We start from the raw sequence: 21,871 nt of genomic DNA, 5'->3' as shown, positions 1-21,871 counted from the left end.
TGGTCATCATACCAAGGACCACAAGTTTCGCCAAATCCAACCACAAGAAGAAACGCGAAAGATCAGCTCAAATCATCTAGAATTAGTACTAAGATGGACATGAAGAACACCCACAAAAGTGCTCATACTATCAAACACTAGGATACACAAAAAATCATTATCTTGTAACCCTGACACTAAAGGATCCATTTCTCATAGTTACTTGTATTCAACTTTTGTAAATCCAATCCTCAAATTAATAAATTTTCTATTGACTTATACATTTTCAATTTCATTGTTTGTGTCTAATTAACTTCACAACAATTTTTTACCACCATTTTATTAAAAAATAAATATTTTAAAAAGAAAAAGGAAACAACTTATTTAAAAAGAAAATTTTAATTTTTTTTGTTAAAATAGAAAATTTTGTAAAATTATTTGCAACTAACATTAAGTAATTCCATTTTTAAATACATATGTACTTAATTTTTTTTCTACACCTATTAATAACTTTACTACCTATTCTTAATAAGAAATATAACTAAAACAACATTTTTCAATATTTAAATAATCATTTCTAAATTATAAATTAATCTTATAACATTATTTTCATTGAAAGAATAGGTTTTTAATTCATCAAACACTAGTGTAGAAGGAAGGGCTTTAGACGTCCGTTTTTTTGGCCTTTTGACGTCCGGCCTTCCTCCGACGTCTTTGTGGGTGACGTTTCTCAGACGTCGGGGGCCCACATCGGACGTGCACATAGACGTCCGATTTGTTAGGCCCGACGCCTATCCAGACGTCTGGTGTACACCCTCGGATGTCCACGTAGACGTCTCACGTGCCCGTCAGACGTCCCGCGACGACCACCTGCCTGAATTGTTTTGTGGTAGGGCTGGGGTTGGACGTTCGTTTGTGCACTGCCAGACGTTCGTTTGTGCACTCAGCATTTTAGCACATAGGGCTTCGGCCGGCGCTACTACAGCGCTTCGCTAACTCGAAGCCTCTTGGTAAATCTAGCTTCGATAATGCTCGACTAAGTCTTGAACCTTCGCGCGTTCGCTTTCTCAGTAGCAATCTCGGTAAATCTTGCTCCCGCTTCCTCGCATCGGCGCTCGTCAAGCCAACTTTTCTTTTTGGGAGGTGAAACTGCGATTGAAGCGGACATTTTGAAATGACAGCATCGAAGATCCCCCCTGCTTACATAAATGAATGGATCAGTAGGGGGGGTTGGGTTCTATTTCCGGGTCGGGCGGGAGGTGAAGGCCATAAGATTGCCCTCCCGGTAAGAAAGAGAGGCCATAAGATTGACAATGAATGGATCAGAAGGGGGGGCTGGGTTCTAAATAAGTGAAACTCTTGACGTCCGTTGTGGAGGGGGTCGGACGTTTATAATATTATAGGCGTCCGTCCCCCTCCACAACAGACGTTTAAGGGGCTGAGAGGCAATTAATTCTTCAAATACATGTCAGCACCCGAAACGTCCGTTGTGGAGGGGGACGGACGTCTATAATATTATAAACGTCCAGCCCCACGTATCGGACGTTTCGGGTTCTCACAAGGTTGTTGAAGAATTAATTGTCTTCAGCCCCTTAAACGTCCGTTGTGGAGGGGGACGAACGTCTATAATATTATAAACGTCCGGCCCCCTCCACAACGGACGTTTAAGGGGCTGAAGACAATTAATTCTTCAACCACCCTATCAGCACCCGAAACGTCCGATATGGGGGCACTGACGTCTATAATATTATAAACGTCCGGCCCCCTCCACAACGGACGTTTAAGGGGCTGAAGACAATTAATTCTTCAACCACCCTGTCAGCACCCGAAACGTCCAATATGGGGGCACGGACGTCTATAATATTACAGTTGTCCGTCCCCCTCCACAACGGACGTTTCAGGTGCTGACAGGTATTTGAAGAATTAATTGTCTCTCAGCCACTTAAACGTCCGTGTGGAGGGGGACGAACGTCTATAATTATAAACGTCCGGCCCCCTCCACAACGGACGTTTAAGGGGCTGAAGACAATTAATTCTTCAACCACCCTATCAGCACCTGAAACGTCCGATATGGGGTCACGGACGTCTATAATATTACAGTCGTCTGTCTCCCTCCACAACGGACGTTTCGGGTGCTGACAGGTATTTGAAGAATTAATTGTCTCTCAGCCACTTAAACGTCCAGGTGGAGGGGGACGGACGTCTATAATATTATAGACGTTCGTGCTCCTCCTGCACGGACGTTTGATGGGCTGACAGGTATTTGAAGAATTAATTCTCTCAGCTACTTAAACGTTCGTGTGGAGGGGACGGACGTCTATAATATTATAGACGTCCGTGCCCCTCCTGCACGGACGTTTGATGGGCAGACAGGGGAGTTGAACGTTCATTTTTTCAGCCTCTTAGACGTCCGGGCCCCTCCCACGGACGTCTATAGTATTATAGACGTCCGTCTTTCCCCACAACGGACGTCTAAAGTTTCACTTATTTACGAATATGCCACCGGTCAATTATTTAGGTTGGGGCTTTTGTGGACGAACGTCTATAAGGAAATGTTAAAAGCCAATTTTGCACTAGTGAAAGAAAGTTTATATTACTAAATTACACCTATATATTTTCCATTTCTTAACTAATAGTTTGTCCAGCTCCTATTGTTTAATATTCAAAAACATAAAATTCTTTAATATTCAAAAACATAAAATAATACAATTGCTTTTTTTTAGAAATCAAACCATAACTATAATTTTACCATCTAAAATCATAAGAATTTTTTTTAAAATTTGTGCTACCCTTTAATTAAATAAAAATTGAAAACAAAAAAAAATTAAAACATCTGTTCAAAATTGTATTCTTTCAGTCAAAACAGATAAACATTCACGTTCAGATTTCGTCTTTCTGGCAACCGAAATCCAACCTGCAGAAGAAACTGTGTAAATTTTCTACACAGTATGCTACATACGTAATTAAAAAAGAGAATTTGCTCTGCAGGGAAAAAACTCACCAATAGAGAACCTAGCTTCGTTAATGTACTGATTTATGCAAAAGACGCTATAGATTATGACAAAACTCTCCTGATGTCTAATTTTTTTATTTATAAGGGAATAACTTTAAGGGATTTTAAGTGATAATACTCTTACATTATTTGATAGTTTATTATTAGATTATTCTATAGCAATCTTAATTATATGAATCATATCCACAAAATCTTGGCCCTCGAAATTATTTACTACTTCGAGTGATGTACATCAAAATTGACATACCATAGATTTTCAACATATATGAATCCTTTCATTAAGCTATGCCAAATATAAACAAATAAGATATAAACAATTTAATAGTTCAATAAATAAAAAATATATTATGCTAAAAGTTACTTTTTTTTTAAGTTTTTACCGTTAATATTTGTTAGAGTTGAAATTGAAGAAAAAGCAAGCTCATGAGTTTTACTGAAGGGTTTGGGGAAAACACAAAGATTGTTGGAATTTAAAAGCATTAGAGACAGTTTTCAGATTCATGAAGAGTTACAATATTCATGAAGAGTTACAACCATTCATGAAAAAGTTACAATCAAAAAATGTAATTAGTCAGAAAAGTTGTTATTCATGAAGAGTTACAACCATTCATGAAAAGTTACAATCAAGAAATGTAACTAATCAGAATCTGGTATCTCTTGGATTTGAAAGATGCATGATCAACATCTATATAAAGGGATCATGTGCTCTAGTGAATTTAATTTCGCTCATTCACTTAACACACAAATCAATTCTTGAGAATCATATTCTTGTTTAACGTTAATACTACGAGTGAGTATCATCGTTGTATTTCTTCTTTGTATTTCAAAAGCGGATTTCGTGGTCTCCTTCACTCTTATAAGGGACGAAATATTGCTTTTAGGAAAGTGTGTATTCACGCCTAGAAGATTATATCAAATCTACATTGTTGTTCATCTTGTTTCCCTAAGTTCTTGGAAAATTGTTCCAACAAAGACAACATGCCAAGTGAATTGACATAAGATAGCTTTTTTTTTTTTTATTTCCTTTGTAATACTTTGAAAACTAAATTAGTTTACATATCACACAAAAATAAAATGTAAAATTATGAAATTTAGATTATTTTTCGAGCTTTTCTGGATTATTTCTCTATTATATCTTCAAAATACAAATAATGAACACTGATTTTTATATTTTAAAAATCATTAAAAAATATTTTAAAATGTCAACATCAGTATATTTTAAAGATACAATTAAAAAACAATACCAACAAAAAAAAAATTTGAACTCAAAATTATCCTAACCAATAATTACTAAAATCTTTGAAATAACTCCTACTCATCAAAACATATTGTATATCGTATCAGTATTGACTCATTAATGACTAGTAAATTTGTTGATCCCACATTCTAATTATGGTATCTATTTTGTGAACCAAACAGACTGTATTCTGTAATACATAAAGAGTTGTACACTACACAATGGGAACTGCAGCATTGAGGTGAATTGATTGGATGAGATCAGAGTCAGGCAAGTTGAGGGGAGGCAGAGAAAAAGGACTCTGAGTGGAGCTACCTTTTCTCATTTCTTGCATTGTAAGCAAAGCTGCAACTGTGTTTCTGAATATTCCTTCTCCTGCAACTGTGATGGCCTCCTTTGCTTCCTTTGCTCTTTCTGCTTCTTCCTCAGCAGGGAACACTGCATCAATTATGCATTCACATTCCTTCACAAGTTTTGAAATCAGATCTGTTGTGAAAAAGGGCTGCTCCAGCACTTTCTGAATGAACGGCAAACGCAGAAGCCCCCCTGTTCTCTTGTCATATTTCTTCAGAATTTTAGCCAATCCTACCAATTTCATTCAATTATATGCCATCATTTTCCTGTTATTTACTCATATATTCTCAAGTTTAGAACATGGTACCTGTGTAATTGATGTTGCTGTAATTTACTAAGAGAACCATTTCACCGTGGAAATCCACTATAGCTTTTCTGATTTTTCCCATCTCTTCTTTATAATCTGCTTTTGAAGCTTCTCTTCCATTTGGTCCCCATAAATCAACTACTCTCTTGATTCTCTGTTGTACTTCCTGCACCAGATATATCTAATAATAAAAAACACTCTTCCCAACCCCTATATTTCCAACATTCACTCAGAAATTTAAATCATTTCATGTTAATAAGATCCATATCTATTTTAACTAACTTATAATAAACTATAAACCATGATTTATACACATTAGATTTCGATGGACCTTAGTATGATTCTAATATTATAAATGATATTCTATGATGAAGATAATGTATTAATGTTTTCCTCTATTTTACGAAGATGTGTTTGCGTAAAAAAAATTATTAAAGGATGTGTTAGAGTTGTTTTACATCAATAATTTTGTTTAAAAAGTTGAAATGGCAGACTTTTTTCTAATTTTGAGAAAAAGAAAGCTATCTTATTTAGATTTGATTTGATAAGTCACGTCGTGTATTAAAATGTTGCATGGAAAAAAGTTATGTATTTAATATTACATTAAAAGTATCTAATACATCTTTATATTCGAACGTGAAAAGACGCTAGTTAGAAGAATAAAACATTCTCTTAAGATCTCAACTACTGAGGTAAATTCGCAATTTTTTTCTTCTCAAACTCTATAACATAGAAGACCTTTAAAAAAAGAAATGTTGATAGAAAGGACGACAACAAAACATACGTTTTTACAATCCTTAAGCAATCCTTATACTTATCAGACAAAAATATTGTTTGTGTTTTTTAACAACCTAAGAGAGTATTTTTTTTTTTATCTTGCATTTGTATTTGGACACCACCCTCATGTAAATTTGTGATCTTTTATATCCTTTCTTTGTAATTTGTTTGATGAGGAATAGTTATAATTCAAACACTACTTGGTCTTATAGCCATAAATAATTACATTTCAAATCATACTCAATATTAACCAAGAATGATTGTTTTTCAAACAATATTCAATTTTAGTCAAAAAATAATTTTAGTCCAAATAATACTTAGTTTTATCTATGAGTGGTCGAGATCCAATAGAATACCTCTACCTTGTATAATTGCAACATTAGTATATTGTTAAACTTGATCAAGTTGATCAAGAACTAGATATAGTTTGATTTTTCAAATGAAACTTTATAGAATCATCAAATGTAAATCTATTTCTACTTTAGTATATTTGAAGAATACATTATTGATCTACAATTAACTAAAGAATGATATATTTGTTAAAACTGAAACTAACACAAAAGTAGACATTAAAATCACCTAATTTATGTCTAACAACAAAGAAGCTCACATAAATAAAAGTAATGATATTTTTATAAATAAGTGTAAACGATTTACGTCGAACGTCTTGTTGTCCAACATAAAACATATAATTTATGTTGGATTTTGTAGTATCCAATATAAATGATCTAATTTACGTCATACAATAAGATGTCCGACGTAAGTTTTCTTTAATATATCTGAACCTAGGTTTCTTCCTCATTTCATAGGGTGCGAAAACACTATTCTGAGTCAGGTTTTGATCTTAAACAACGAAATAATGAGTGTGAGATTCATGCGCGTGTTGTGTTTGTTTATAAAAATACATTAGTAAAAATATTTTGTGTTTTTTTATTTTCATAACATTTAAAACTGAATTCAAACTCAATTCTTACCTTCATTCATTTCTAAATAATATTATCAATTTAAATACTAACGATTTTAGTAGCCAAAGATAGCTATTATTAGAACCAATTTAAATATAGTTCATCACTAATTAAAAATTTTTTATTTATAATAGTAACATTTTAGAGATCAATAATTTTTAATTTATAAATTATTAAAATTAGTTAGTATAGTGACTAATTATTTTTTGTCTCTAAAATTAATTATTACTTAAGAATTTTCTTGTAGTGATTATTTTGTTCAACTAAAACAAATTAAGGATTAAATTCACTATTTACCTTTAACTGCTTTAGTGTTTTTTTTTTTCACTCTATCCTCTTATGTAAAAGAAATGAAAATACTATACATAAAGTTGTGCTAATCTTCTGATCATGTTATCCCACCTAAAATTGTGCACGTAATTTCACTTTTCATTACACACTTATATTCTGCACACGATTAACAATTAAGGAAATTCAATGGCTCTCGCACGTAATTCAAAATTTCTGATTGAACCATTGACTTGGTTACTGAACACCATCTACTTAATATATTATATTACGTACCTGTGGAAAATCTTTCCCATAAATATTTTTATTAAAAAATAAAAAATAATGAAATTAATTTGAATTAGTTTACACGAAAATTAAAAGTAAAAATTTCGAAAATAAATAAATTATCTAATTTAATTTTTTGTCTTCTTATTTTAGTGTTTTAAAAGTGTTTATAAAAAAAATACACGCAAATTTATGATATAAATAATTTGGTATAAATAATAGGTCGTATTAATTACGCTTTCACAGCTGGTCAACACTACCTCCACTCTAATCATAGTACCAACATAGGTAATGCAAAACTTTCGATCTTTTACTCTTTATACTAAACGTTCAAAAGGATATTCCTAAGAATAAACTAGGAGATTATGATGAAGAACGAAATGAATTACCACACGCACAAAATAATTCCCTCTATAAAGACAATTTTCGTCTAATAAACTATGAGATGTAATTGCGTGATTGCTTTAAAACAAGGATAAAGACATGTACACACTCTCGACTATTTTACACCATGAAAAGAAAACGAAAACAATAGTCGATAACATAAAAAATAATATCAAGAAACGATCAAATGGATGTCTGTATTAATATATAGATATCACTGACCAAAACCATGCTTTGAAGAAATATTAAAAAAAACTTTGTTTAATGTGATTTGGACGTATATAAAAGAAACAACAAAACAAGCATACACTAAATTACGATTCAAAATAACTAAAGAACTAAAATGGATATAATGAAAAACGAATTTGAAAGTGAAAAAATATATATATATATATATTGGAGTGTGAAGAAGAAGATTACCAAGTGTCGAATGATGAAATCCTCTTCTTTCTCCATGAAGAAGCCATTGAACTTGTCTATTTCAATGTTCAACAAGCAAATGAACTCAGCCTCGGTTTTGCCATATTCCAAGGAACCATTCAACAACGTAGGTGCCTCCGATATGAGACGAACGAGCTTCTTCAATTCCTTGTACGACAAGTACTTGTCCCTCCACTCCGGCAAGGACTCCTGAATCTGTTGCTTCAGTCTCTTTCCAAACTTCATAACGTTGAAAAATGTGATTTTTAAGGGAGAGAACGAACAAAGAGTGTGAAGAAGATGAAATGCAAAAATGGGTTGGTGTAATATGAATGAAATGTGATGAAGGTAGGAAAAAAAAGGGTTAGAGAGGGGAATTTATGAGCTAAGGTTTGGTAGAATATTAGAAAGCATATGCTTGGCGTGATGAAGTGGCGGTTTGAAAAGGGTCGTTGAAGAGAGAGCATGAGAATTGTTAGAAGCATATTCGGTTGCTGTATTACTACTTCATGGTCTTTTTTAAGACCAAGACTTTGAAAAATTGAAACTTGCTTGCTTCGTTCTTGGTGGTGGCAAAATGTGGTTGAGTTTAGTAACCAGGGAACAATAGGGTGTGGGTTTGTCAAGTGGGCCCTCTACTTTTTCTAAGACTCATCTTATTTTATGTTTTATATGTATATTTGTTTCGTTAGAGTTGTCACATCACACTTTCTCAAACTTTTTTTTTTATCGTGATCTTGTAAACGAGTTCAGTTATAATGAATTTGTAACATATTAAGTAGTGTATTAGTCCTAATTCAACGGAAAAATAATTGAAAAATTAAGCTTGACAAATATCCTTAAAGGTAGTATCATTTTTCAACTTCAGAAAATCATCTTTAACTTATTTTAATTTAGTTTTTATATTTCTCGGTGATAATTTATATTAATATGTAGCGTAAACTAAGGGTGCCTCAAAGATTTTAAATCGAAACATTTAATATTGTATTTAAAGAATTTATGGGTGCCTCAAAGTTTTAGTATGTTTTTTAATAATATATTTTATGTATGATTAATATTTAAAGATGTCAGCCTAATTAATTAGTAATAGTCAACATGAGTTTATAAAAAAAAAAGAATAATTCAAATTCAAGATCAGCATTAATTGCAATTTAGGTCCCTCTTTATTTAGATCAGTGTAAACTTTTCAATCCTATATTTTCTTCCCCCAAGTTTAGTGATCACAAAGTTTTAAATTTGATTTAATATTCAATTTTGTGTACGTTTTCATTATTTATTGAGCATTCACGAATGTAGTATTAGTCCAAGATGCATTGGTGAAAAATAAAATAGGAACAGATATGTAAAATTGAGAGCTGGATAAAGATTGTGGATTAAAATCTGAAATCAATAATGTAAGGAGACTAAAATTTCAGTTTAACCAATTCAAGTTAAGATTTAATAAGGTTCTGATAAAATATATTTTTTAACTTAATATCATGTATAACATTTAAACTGAAGGTAATTTTATAAATTAGAAATCAAATTGAATTAATTTAAATAAATATAATAATTAAATGATAAAAATAAAAAAATAAAAAATGGTGAACATAGGAAAACCTCATAATTTAAAAAGGAAAAAAATATGTCATATTTTATATTTTTTTATAAATTGATTAATTTTAGGATGTCAACTTATCTGAGATATCAAAGTCCGTAATGATGAGCGTATTTAAAAATTTTGATATTGAGATAAATATTGTTGACATATACATATGTGGTTGGAAGGTTTAGCAGGTAATTCTTAGTAGTGGAAAAAGGTGTCATGTGGGTTGTGGGGGGATAGGATGATTCTTTGGAATCTACTAAGAATCGTCCATGGAAGAGAAAAAGTGTGCATTCGTTAGTATTATTAGTTAAAGTATACATATATGTGGACTTTGGCAATTGTGAAGGGACCCAAATGAGGAATATCTTTCAGAAAATGCTTTACTTATTTATATTATAACTATTCATTGACAGTGTCATTATAAACCATACTTATTTGGGTCAGATAGCAAAAATATTTATATTTGTAGCGGATGAGTATTTTAATGTTTCAATTGAGAAGAATATCATATTATTTGTATGTAAATATTTATTATTTACAAAAAGTTTAAAAAAATAATTTATATTTTATTAAGTTAATTTAATTAAAATTAAAATTAATTTATATTTTATTAGATTAAATTTAATTAAAATTAAATTTTAATTTATATTAAATTTTATATTTTTTTTGTAATTTTATTTAGATTTTATTTTAAAAATTTGTAAGATATATTTTTTAGATGTAGGTCTTAAATACTCGTATATATTTTTTAAATTAATATTCAACGGATAATAAGTGAATTTTTTTTGTTGTGGATAGGGATTATTTGTATTTTATCACACTGTCATTCTTAGTGATAATGTTTCTTTTAGAGACAGAGTGACAAATTCATAGAATTTGATACTTTTTATAGAATTGGGTTTGGGTTATTGATTAGGGTTTTTAATTTTCTTGCATGCCTCTTGTTCTAACATTACAATGTTAAGTGCATTTTTTCTTTGAAATGTTATATTTAAACAAATAGAAAGGAAAGAAAAGGGAGTGTGAGATGTAGAGAATAAGACAAATTCAGAATGTAATTTGTTTTAACCTATTCTAAGGAATATTTCAAAAGGATATTTCAGTATAATCGGTATACATATGTTCATTTGTAAACAAAAATGATTCAAATGCATTTTGCTTTAAACTTTGCTTAAAGCATCAAAAATTGGGGATAATCACAGGTTAAATCATGGTGGGGTATTGGAAATTATCAAATAATTAAGTAGGAGAGATCGAACCCCTATTAAAATAAATGCTAGATTCCATGACATGAAATTCCATTGATGTTAATAATTGCTTACACAAGCTATTTTCGGGTATATATTCTTTCGTTACCAAAATATCAATTCCTATATTTTGATGATTCTCGATCACTACAAAAATTCCTCATAAACATGCACAACACAAGGCATATGGTGTCGTAAGAGAACTTTCTAAAAGTAATATCGATTGAAAAATGATCATGGCTAGTGATGGATTTATGTTGAAGATCTCCCATTAAAACAAGTAAAAATAAAATATTATATATATATATATATATATATATATATATATATATATATATATATATTATAAAGTAGATGATGTTAAGAAAAAAAATTTAAAATTTAATTCAATTTTACAAGATTGATTTATGAAGTGATGTTTTTATTCACTTTATATAGTGCAAATTATTCTTATCTCCAGTTGATGTGAGATTTTCAATTGATGAAACTCTGATTTAATTAGATGAAGTTTTATATTACCATCTTTCTTGAGAAAAATACTTCTCACTATCTATATTTTGTAGCATTTTCTATATAAACTTGATAACTCAATGTTGATAGGGGAGCACAATGTTAGCTAAACCCACTCCCTGTGATGTTTATTTTTTATGATGACAGCACATTGTTAATAAAAACACATGTATGTGTACTGTGTTATGTGTTATATGTATTTATGCTTATTGTGAAATATGCACATATTGTGATTGTCACATTTGACATATTGTGTTGATTGATGCATACTACTGTGTTTGTAAAGTGATCATATCTGTGTATGCACAATATATGTTTTGGAAATAGAAAAACCACATACACAAAAGAATATATGCATGACTTAATCGATTACAGTGTTGTGATAATCAATTAAGGTCATCAGACAACTTGAGTTTTAAACTGTGGAAAACAACCAGTTTTGAATCGATTACATTAGTTGGCAAATCGATTAAAACTCGTGTGTTTTGCACATATTTTTTCAAATGTGCTGTGATGAATTTTGGAATGAAAAGTTTTCAAAAATATTCTAAGTGTTGAAGCTTAATCGATTACATAGATTATGTATTCAATTAAGAATGTTAAGATTTGAAAACTGATTTCATATGGTCATAATTGCTATAACGGTCATATTTTTAAATATGTTTGACCATCAGCTAATTGATTTCATAGCGTCACGATTGACAAAAACTATATATTGATGCATTGATTGATTTTTTGTAAGACAATTGAGAATTGCATTTTCATATCTGATTCATATTTGTTTGAGAAGTTTTACAGAGGTGATCAAAGGCTCCAAGAAAAAGGAACTTAAAGTGGTTTACAAATCTTGAAGATTTCTTGAGAGACAAACTTGACTAGATTGAAGAGACTGATCGTTCTGCACAACTGAGGTGTTTGCCGTTTGATCAGGTGAAGAAGATTCGCAAACTTTGTGTTCTTGTTCCCTGTGTGTGAGGTCAGGAAGAAGAACGAGAAGTTCTTTGTACTTTGAGAGGGTTCTCAAAGGGGTGACTACAGGAGAGGATTGTTCTTACTGCAGGGTCTTGGTATTGACTATATTAGATTAGTGAGTTAGAGAGGTGTTTTATATTTTGACAGATTGTTCGTTGTAAAGCCTTGGTGTTAAAACTCAGATCTTTATAGTGCAATTGGCTTTCAATCTCAAGTTGATTGAAAGGATACTAGATGTAGGCATTGAAGCCGAATCAGTATAAAAATTGAGTTTGATTTTCTTCTCCCTATCTCTTTACTTAATCGATTACATACTATCATTAATTGATTATGCATATTGTTTCATTGCACGTACATTGCTTACGGAACAAGAAAATTTTCAAGAACAATATCATTTGCGAAAAAGATTTCAAAAGTGCACATTTGTATAGAACACCAATTCACCCCCTCTTGATGTTGAGAAACAAAGCCCATTAATTCTAACAATTGGCACCATAACTGGTTTTCAAAAATTATTTGAAAAACAAATCAATTAACCTTTTTGTATAATCGACTATTCGATCCTGAAATGGATTTTGTTTCTCAGACCTTTGGTGAAGGTGCATCCACAAATAGTCCACCTCTATATGCTGGCGAAAACTATGTTTTTTGAAAAATCAGAATGCAAATATTTCTTGAGTCAGTAGACAAGGGTGTCTGGGATGCTACTCTCTGTTGAGATTGTTGATAGGGGGAACACTAGTTTAGCTGAACCCATAATTTTGGTGATATCTGAGTTTTTGATGATGACAACACATGATTAATAACACACATGTATTTTGTGTTACATGTTCTATGCTTACATGTTATATGCGATTTTGAGAACATGATTGTGTTGTTTGTGTTGTTCATTGCATTTCACTGTGTTATATATGTGATTTTATACATAAATGCATGACACATGTTTTTGGAAAAGAAAAACCACAAGCACTTTTGTTGAACTTAAATTGTGTGGCAAAACAACAATTTTAAGTCGATTTAATTATGGGGTGAGTCGATTAAAACTCGTATATTTGCACAACCTTTTTCAAGTGTGCTATGACAGTTTTTCAAAGAGAAAAGTTTTCAAACCTATTTTACTCTGTTATAAAGTCGATTACATGCGCCTTGCATTCGATTGAGTTTGTTATGTTTTGAATAAGTGTTAATGTTTGATATAAATGTCACAATGTTTTATATTTTATATTTTATATTCACCAATTCACCCCCTCCCCTCGTTTGAGAAATTGAGTCATTCTTTTTTAACAATTGGCACCAGAGCTGGTTTTCATAAAATATTTGAAAAACTAGTCGATTACTATTTTCATTAAATTGAATGATCCTGGAAAATTGCTTTCAATTTTCAAACCTTTGGTGAAGGTGCATCCACAAATAAACCACCACTATTTGCAGGAGAAAACTATGTTTTTTGGAAAATTAGGATGCAAATATTTCTTGAATCCGTGGATAAAGGAGTTTGGGATGCAACTCTAAACGGTCCATATGAACCCACTCAAATTGTGAATGGAAAAACTGTTTTGAAAAACTTTTTTAAGTGGACTCAAGATGAAAACCATAGAGCACAATATGATGTTAAGGCTAGGAATGTAATAGCTTCTGCACTAAGAATGGATGAATTTTTCAGGATATCACAATGCAAGACTGCCAAGGAAATGTGGGAGGTTCTTGAGGTTACGCATGAAGGAACAAATGAAGTAAAAAGGGCCAGAATGAACTCTCTTATACAAGAGTATGAGTTATTCAGAATGAAAGCAGGAGAGACGATCTATGAGGTACAAAAACGATTCACACACATAGTGAATCACCTCATGGCTCTCATGAAAGTGTTTGATAAAGAAGAAATCAACATAAAGATCTTGAAAAGCCTCAACAGAAGCGGGCAACCAAAAGTCACTACTATATCTGAATCAAGAGACTTGACCAACATGAACATGGATACATTGTTTGGAAAACTCAAAGAACATGAATTAGAGCTTGGAAGGCTAAAGGAGGAAGAAGAAATTGAAGAGAAGAAATCAATTGCTTTAGAGGCCACAAGCAAGAAAACGACAAAGATTCATGAACCTAGAACTGAATCAGATGCAAATATACTAGAAAAGGAAATGATGGTGAGAAAATTTAACAGATTCATGAAAAATAAAAATTCTGCAACTAACAATGCAACTTTCTCAAGAGGAGGAAAGAAGAGCTCAAGAAGCAATGTTGTTCAATGCTATGAATGTGGAAAGGATGGTCATATCAAGCCTGATTGTCTAGATTTGAAGAACAAGCAGAAAGAATTCTCCAAGTATCCTCAGGACAAGAACAGGAAGTAGAGGAAAGCTTATATTGCTTGGAAAAACAATGATGAAGACTCTTCAAGTGATGATGAAAATAGTGTTGAAGAGGAGTCAAACTTATGCTTTATGGCAGGCTCTGCACAACCTGATTATGATAGTGATTATGAATTTGAAAATGAACCAATAGAAGTCAAGTACTACATGCTACTAGATGCATTTCAGGAAATTCATGCAGAGGCCATGCGACTTTAGTATAAAGTGAATCGATTATCATCTGAGAGAAGAGATTATGAATACATAATTGATAATCTAGTGTAGGATAATGAAAAGCTTGAAAAAGATCTTGAAGAAGCTCTGAAATCTCCAAAGATAGTAAAGACCAAAGTACAAGTTGTTGAGAAAGAATGTGGTAACTGTCCTCTACATGTTGAGAAAATTGAGTACTTAACCAATGATAACGGTTGAAAAACCGTTATTTTTATGCTTAAAATTGATACCAAAAGCAACCTTTTAGACTTACAAACTAGCTTGAACTCATATTTTTGCTTTAGTTTTGTGAATAAGAGAGTTAAAGGTGAATTTAATGGTTTTGTCCAAGATTCCCTTGATTTTGTAGGCTAATTGAATGATTTGAAAGAAGAATCGAAGTACCGAATGATTGGAGTGCTGAAAAGTCAACCAGAAACCAGAAAATGCAACAATCAACCAAAATGCTGAAAAGTCAACCAGAATGCAGAAAAAGTGCGACCGAGTGGCGCTGAGCGGTAATTTGGCGCTGAACGGCAGTTTTCAGGTGTTGAATTCACCACTGAGGGGCAAAACAACAGTTGGGGGGCAAAATGGATCATGCGCTAGTACTGCTCTAAATGGGCTTGGACCGGTTTTCTGTTACTTTTATGGGCTTGGGCCTTCTTTTCTGTAATATTTCGAATAGTATATAAGCTTTAGGACTTCCTAGGTTTTGTATCTTTGGCTGGAGACGAAGCAAACACTCACTTTTCCACCCTTTGGAGGAAGATCTTGGATGCTAAGGCTACCTATTCATCTTTCTAGAGTTCTATCTTTCATTCTTTCATTATTGTTCATCTTGTTTCACCATGAATATGCTGAACTAAACTTTGTATTGTTGTTGGGGAATCAATGTAATCTTTTGAAACTCTCACATATGGAACTTGTGTTTAAACATCTTATTTGAGATACATGCTTTCTTTCATCATTAGTTAGGGTTTCTCCTCTTCGCTCAAAGCATGCATTATTTAACTCATTCGATGTCATGATTATTGATTTTGTCGATATGGGAACATACGGGGAAATCTAGATCTGGGGAAATTCTCCCAATAGCATATTGCCTAAACATAGGGATATGAGGGTTGGTTGCCTTTAAGCTTCTCTGCTTCACAATTAATTATTAGGGATGCTAGGAATTGTATGAACTCGTAATTAAGGATAGGCTTTCTTTGCAAGGGGATTTAGAGAGTGGCATTAACATTGATGAAAAGAATGATGAATTCCCAAAGTATATGAGAGTAAATAAGATGAAATTGATTACCCCAACAACATACTTATCCATCTAATTCGTTCAAGTGTTTGTGTTCCTCTTTTCCATTGATCAAAACTCATGCATACATGTTTACTTATTGTCTTTTGCATTTGAAACCTCAAGAATTTGTTCACAAGTCTTAAATAATCAGGAAATCATATAACTAACTAGGCCGTGAGTCCTTTGGGAGAACGATACTTGGTCTTACCGAGTTTATTACTTGATACGATTCGGTCACACTTGCCGAGGGTTATATAAGTTTTTGGCGCCGTTTTTCGGTGTTCATAAATTTGTCATCAAGTTTTTGGCGCCGTTGCGGGGGGCTTGTGGTTTACCTAGTTCATTTGTGTGATTATTGATTATCTTTTACTTGAATTTTGAATTTTGAAATTTGAATTTCTGTTTTTATTTTCTATTTTTATTTTTTGGTTTTTATTTTATTTTCTGTTTTTATTTTTTTCGGTTATTATTTTATTTTATTTTATTTTTCTGTTTTTTTTCTGTTTTTATTTTTCTGTTTTTATTTTTTGTGTTTTTATTTTATCTCTTATTTTATATCTTCTTCTATATCTTTTTGTGCTAAAATTTTTTTCTAGGGACTTGTTTTCTTGTGTATGCAGGAAGCAATTCGAACTAGAAGCAAGAAAACCTCGGAATCTCTTCTTGAAGGCTTAGACGAGAGTAGACGGAGGAGAAGAATCTGTACATCTAGAGAACTTTTCCCTCCTCCAGAAGATCTCTTACAACCTTCACCACAAGGTTCTTACCATAGCATTAAGGAGATGGAGATTAATAATGTTAGACGGACTCTTGCAGATTACACTAATGTAGTTGGGCCTCAACATTTCAATAGCATAACAAGACCAAGGGTCAATGCAGCTAATATGGAGGTGAAACCGACATTAATCTAACTAGTTAAGAGTAACCAATTTAATGGGTTGTCTCATGAAAGCCCATATGAGCACCTCACAACTTTTAATGAAATTTGCAATATAGTCAAGATAAATGGGGTGCCTGACGAAGCAATCAAACTTAGCCTGTTTCCATTCTCATTAGGAGGCAACGCTAAGCTTTGGTTGAACTCTTTTCCAGAAGGGAGCTTTACAGAGTGGGAAGCTGTGGTGACAAAGTTCTTGAACAAATACTTCCCATAATCCAAGGTAAACAAAGGGAAACAAGAGATCTCATCTTTCAGGCAAGGCATGGAGGAATCACTAGGTCATGCATGGGACAGATACAAAAGCCTATTAAGAAAGACTCCCACGCATGGATTTGACGAAGTAGAAGTAGTCCTAATCTTTCTTGGAGGTCTTGGTACACAAACCAAGATGATGCTTGACGCCTCAGCTGGAGGCAATATCAAATGGAAGACTCCAGAGGAAGCGACGAAAATAATTGAAAACATGGCTACTAATGATAATGAGCTGAACAATGAAAGAGGAGCTCCTAGTCAGAAGGAGTTGCTACAATCAAATGACGCCCTGCTTATTCAAAATAAGATTATTTCTCAGCAGTTGGAAGAAGTAATCACGAAACTTTCTCAATTACCACAAGAAATACAAAATGTTTCAATGGTTCAATGGCAGCAGCAAAAATGGCAAACGCAACCTACTCCATCTGGGAAGACAACAAAACTTGACGAGACTTTCCAACAATTCTTGAAGACAAATGCATCTTATTGTAAGAATGTGGAAGTTGCATTTAAAAATATGAAGATCCAGAGCGAGCAAATAGTTGACAAGATGAAAAATGGTAATCTTAGAAAGGAGTGTAAGACTATTGTGACCAGAAGTGGTAAGGTGTTAGAGGAGAGAAAAATATAAAGACAGGAGAAAGAAAATGAGAGTGAAAAATAAACATGTGAGTGGAAAGAAAGAGTTGAGAGAGAGAAAAAGAAAGAAGAAGAAGAAGATGAAAAGAAAGAAAAAAAGAGAGAGAAGAGAGAGATGAGAGACAAAAAGAAAGAGAGTTTGAAAAACCACTTCCTTATCCAAAGAACTATTCAAGGAAGGAGAAAGAAAAACAGTTGGAAAGATTCATGGAATTGTTTAAGAAGCTGGAGATTACTATACCATTCTCTGAAGCATTGCAACAGATGCCATCATATGCAAAATTTTTTAAGGAACTCCTTACAAAGAAAAACAAGTACATTGAGAAGGAAACTATCAAAGTACAAGGTAACTACAGTGCAATTATACAAAAATTACCTCCTAAGCTTAAAGATCCAGGAAGCTTCACTATTCCATGCACCATAGGAGACTTGGAAGTTGGAAGAGCATTGATTGATTTGGGAGCTAACATTAATTTAATGCTGCTATCCATGTTTAAAACAATTTAGGGTTTGGAAATCAAACCTACCAGAATGGCTCTTCAACTGGCAGATAGGTCTCTTAAATATCCATATGGAGTGGTTGAAGACGTTTTAGTGAAGGTTGACAAGTTTGTATTCCCAGTAGATTTTATTGTAATGGAGATGGAAGGGAATGGTGATGTACCTCTCATTCTTGGGAGACCTTTTATGAAGACTGCTAGAGTTTTAATTGATGTAGAGAATGGTAAGCTTAAAGTGAGAGTTCATGATGAAGAAGTAAACTTTGACGTATTCAAAGCCATGACATATCCAAATGATGATAAAGCATGTTTTCAATTTGACAAACTTGATGAAGTTTGTATGATGCAAGAAAGGATGGTGCGTTATGTTTCTCCATTAGAGAAAACTCTTATTGATGCTTGTGAAAATTTAGATGAAGGAGAAGAGAAATTAATTGAAGAATGTCTGATGGACTTGGAAACATTGAAGAAGATTCCAGTGAAGGATACAAAGTTTGAGATAATTGATAAGGAAGAAGAAGTCAAAGCAAAGAAGTTAGAATTAAAAATACTACCATCACATTTGAAGTATGTTTTTCTAGAAGAAGATGGAACAAAGCCAGTCATCATCAGTAACTCTTTGTCTCCACAAGAAGAAGAACAGTTGATAGAAGTTCTGAAAGCTAACAAAGAAGCGATTGGGTGGTCAATCTCAGATCTTAAAGGTATCGGCCCAACTTATTGTATGCATAAGATCTTTATGGAAGATGATTATAGACCGAGTGCTCAACCACAGAGAAGGTTAAATCCTGTAATGAAGGAGGTGGTTAGAAAAGAAGTGTTGAAACTTTTTCAGATGAAGCAAAGGCCATGGTTTGGCTGATATGGCTAATTTCAAAGCTGCAAGGGTTATGCCAGAAGATTTAACTTGGCAACAAAGAAAGAAATTTTTGCATGATGCCAAGCAGTTTGTTTGGGATGATCCTTATTTGTTCAAGATTGGAGCAGATAATCTTCTGAGGAGATGTGTGACAAATGAAGAAGTAGAAGGAATTCTTTGGCATTGTCATGATTCACCTTATGGGGGACATTTTAATGGAGAAAGAACAATAGCAAAAGTTCTCCAATCAGGGTGTTATTGGTCAACTCTATTTAAAGATGCTCATAATCATGCTAGAAATTGTGATAAGTGTCAAAGAGAAGGGACAATTACTAGATGTAATGAGATGCCATTATAGGGCATTTTAGAGGTTGAGGTTTTTGATTGCTGGGGTATTGACTTTGTGGGACCCTTTCCTCCATCTTTCAACAATGAATATATATTGGTAGCAGTGCATTATGTGAGTAAGTGGGTGGAAGCATTAGCTTGTCCTAAAAATGATGCTAGCACGGTAATCAAATTTTTGAAGAAGTAGATATTTTCACGTTTTGGAACTCCAAGAGTGCTAATTAGTGATGGGGGATCTCATTTCTGCAATTATCAGCTAGGAAAAGTACTCAAACATTATGGAGTGAGACATAAGGTAGCTGCACCTTATTATCCACAAACCAATTGACAAGCTAAGGTATCTAACAGAGAGATAAAAAGAATGCTGGAAGAAATCGTTACTTCATCAAGAAAGGATTGGTCACTAAAACTGGATAATGCTCTTTGGGCTTATAGGACGACAATGAAGACATCCATGGGATTATCACCTTTTCAATTAGTCTATGGGAAAGCATGTCATTTGCCAGTGGAGTTGGAGCATAAAGCTTTGTGGGCTTTAATATTCTTGAATTTTGATCCTTATGAAACTCAGAGCACACGCAGAAGGCAGATTCTGGAGCTTGAAGAAATGTGGTTACATGCATATGATTCATCCAGGGCTTATAAAGATAAGATTAAGTTTTATCATGACAGGAAGCTGGTGAATAAAGTCTTTAATCCAGGGCAGCAGGTGCTATTATTCAACTCAAGATTGAAGCTATTCCCTGGGAAGTTGAAGACAAAATGGTCAGGACCATTTGTAGTAAAAGGAGTGCATCCACATGAAGCAATTGAATTATTTGATCCAGCTGCTGATGATCCACAGAAAAGGTTGGTGGTGAATGGTCAACGTCTCAAGCCTTATCTAGGGGGAGAAGTGCAACACTTGTCCACAATGATGCAGTTGGTTGATCCTTGAGATTTTGGGTCAGGCTCGTGACGTTAAACAAGCGCTTACTGGGAGGCAACCCAGTGTTCTGAACTTATTTACTTTTGTTTCTAGAATAGGGTGATGTACTCAATTGGAAACTTTGTCTGTTATGATGGTTTGCTTATGATTGTTTATTGTTGTTTGATAAGTAATGCCTGATGATGCTTTGATATTGATTGATGTTGAGATGTGCACATTATATGCTTATACAGGTGACTCACAAGCTTTGTGAACAAATGCATGAAGTTGTGATTGTGATTATGATACTAAGCAGGATGTGTATGTGGAATGTGAATGAGCTTATATGTGAGGTTTTGAGATCCAGAGTTTTTGTGATTGAATGCTATTACTTTGAAAGCATGAATGATTTTGCCCAGGTTTTCTATGATTGAATCAATTGCTTGTTTGCATCATATGATCAAGGCCATTTGTTGGTAACCCTTTTATTACCCAAATGCATGATTTTAGCCCACAAAAGAGAGCATTGTGTGTTCTATCCTTTGAACCCTTAGCCTTGAACATAATTTGAAAACCCTTTGTGAAAAGCTTTACCTTGAGTTAAGTAGAAAATATTTTATGGTATTGATAAATGTTCAAGTTTGGGGTTGTTGGGAAGTTATGAAACAGAAATTGAAAGCATTGAGCTAAGAGCTAAGAACTAAGAATGTGAAAAGAAAAAGAAAAAGAGAAAGAAAAGAGAAGAAAAAGCAAAGCTCAATGCAAAGGAAAGTTGGGAATAAGTAAGAATGGTTGTGTTTATATGATTCTCTTAACTCAAGGGTTTTGTGATCTAGAAAAACCAATTTTCTTGTTAGCCCAGCCACATTATAAGCCATTGAAAAGTCCTTGTGATGATGCATGCTTGTGAATGTATTTGATTGTGGTTAAATGAAAGGCAAAGTCAATTCATGTGACATTGTTATAGTAGAGTGAATGAGTGAATACCTCTTATACACTTGTGTGTTTGAGTCAAATACTTTATATAGTGAGGAAAGATTCCATGAACATATAATAACATCTTTGCTTAGTTGATTGATCATTCATGAAAAGTAGCATTTGTTGGATAGTATGTGATTGTGTGAACACTAAAGCATGTGCATGTCTTGATCGAAATCTTTGCAATAAGATTAATTAAGTACTTACTTATCTTGAAAAGGGAGTTTTGAATGTGGTGAACCATTATATGGATTGATGGAATGATGGAGCCAAATTCCAGAG

General features: G+C 33.0%; 2 protein-coding genes across 2 annotated transcripts; one reads left to right on the top strand and one right to left on the bottom strand.

Annotated features, from left to right (window-relative positions):
• Positions 1–4,288: 4,288 nt before the first annotated feature.
• Positions 4,289–8,463, bottom strand: SPX3 (SPX domain protein 3). Its single transcript, XM_047318086.2, has 3 exons — positions 7,992–8,463; positions 4,891–5,056; positions 4,289–4,814 (listed from the first exon to the last, which is right to left on the bottom strand). Exons 1-3 carry the CDS (start codon positions 8,235–8,237, stop codon positions 4,444–4,446), a joined length of 783 nt encoding a protein of 260 aa, XP_047174042.1. The 5' UTR covers positions 8,238–8,463; the 3' UTR covers positions 4,289–4,443.
• A 5,305-nt stretch (positions 8,464–13,768) lies between these two features.
• LOC148190968 (uncharacterized) lies at positions 13,769–14,662 on the top strand. The gene has a single exon (XM_088101226.1). It carries the CDS (start codon positions 13,769–13,771, stop codon positions 14,660–14,662), a length of 894 nt encoding a protein of 297 aa, XP_087957352.1.
• Positions 14,663–21,871: the final 7,209 nt, after the last annotated feature.

This window comes from Vigna umbellata, chromosome 11 (assembly GCF_029865625.1).
Source record: "Vigna umbellata cultivar VRB3 chromosome 11, Vumbellata_1.0, whole genome shotgun sequence".
NCBI lineage: Eukaryota > Viridiplantae > Streptophyta > Magnoliopsida > Fabales > Fabaceae > Vigna > Vigna umbellata.
Note: the sequence above shows the minus strand (reverse complement) of the source record. Positions and strands in the feature narration are given on the sequence as shown.

Coding starts and splice junctions, on each gene's coding strand:
- SPX3 (XM_047318086.2), bottom strand. CDS start 8,237: ATGAAGTTTGGAAAGAGACTGAAGCAACAGATTCAGGAGTCCTTGCCG. Junction 5,057..7,991: donor ATTTCATCATTCGACACTTG/GTAATCTTCTTC, acceptor TATCTGGTGCAG/GAAGTACAACAGAGAATCAA. Junction 4,815..4,890: donor CAGCAACATCAATTACACAG/GTACCATGTTCT, acceptor TGAAATTGGTAG/GATTGGCTAAAATTCTGAAG.
- LOC148190968 (XM_088101226.1), top strand. CDS start 13,769: ATGCAAATATTTCTTGAATCCGTGGATAAAGGAGTTTGGGATGCAACT.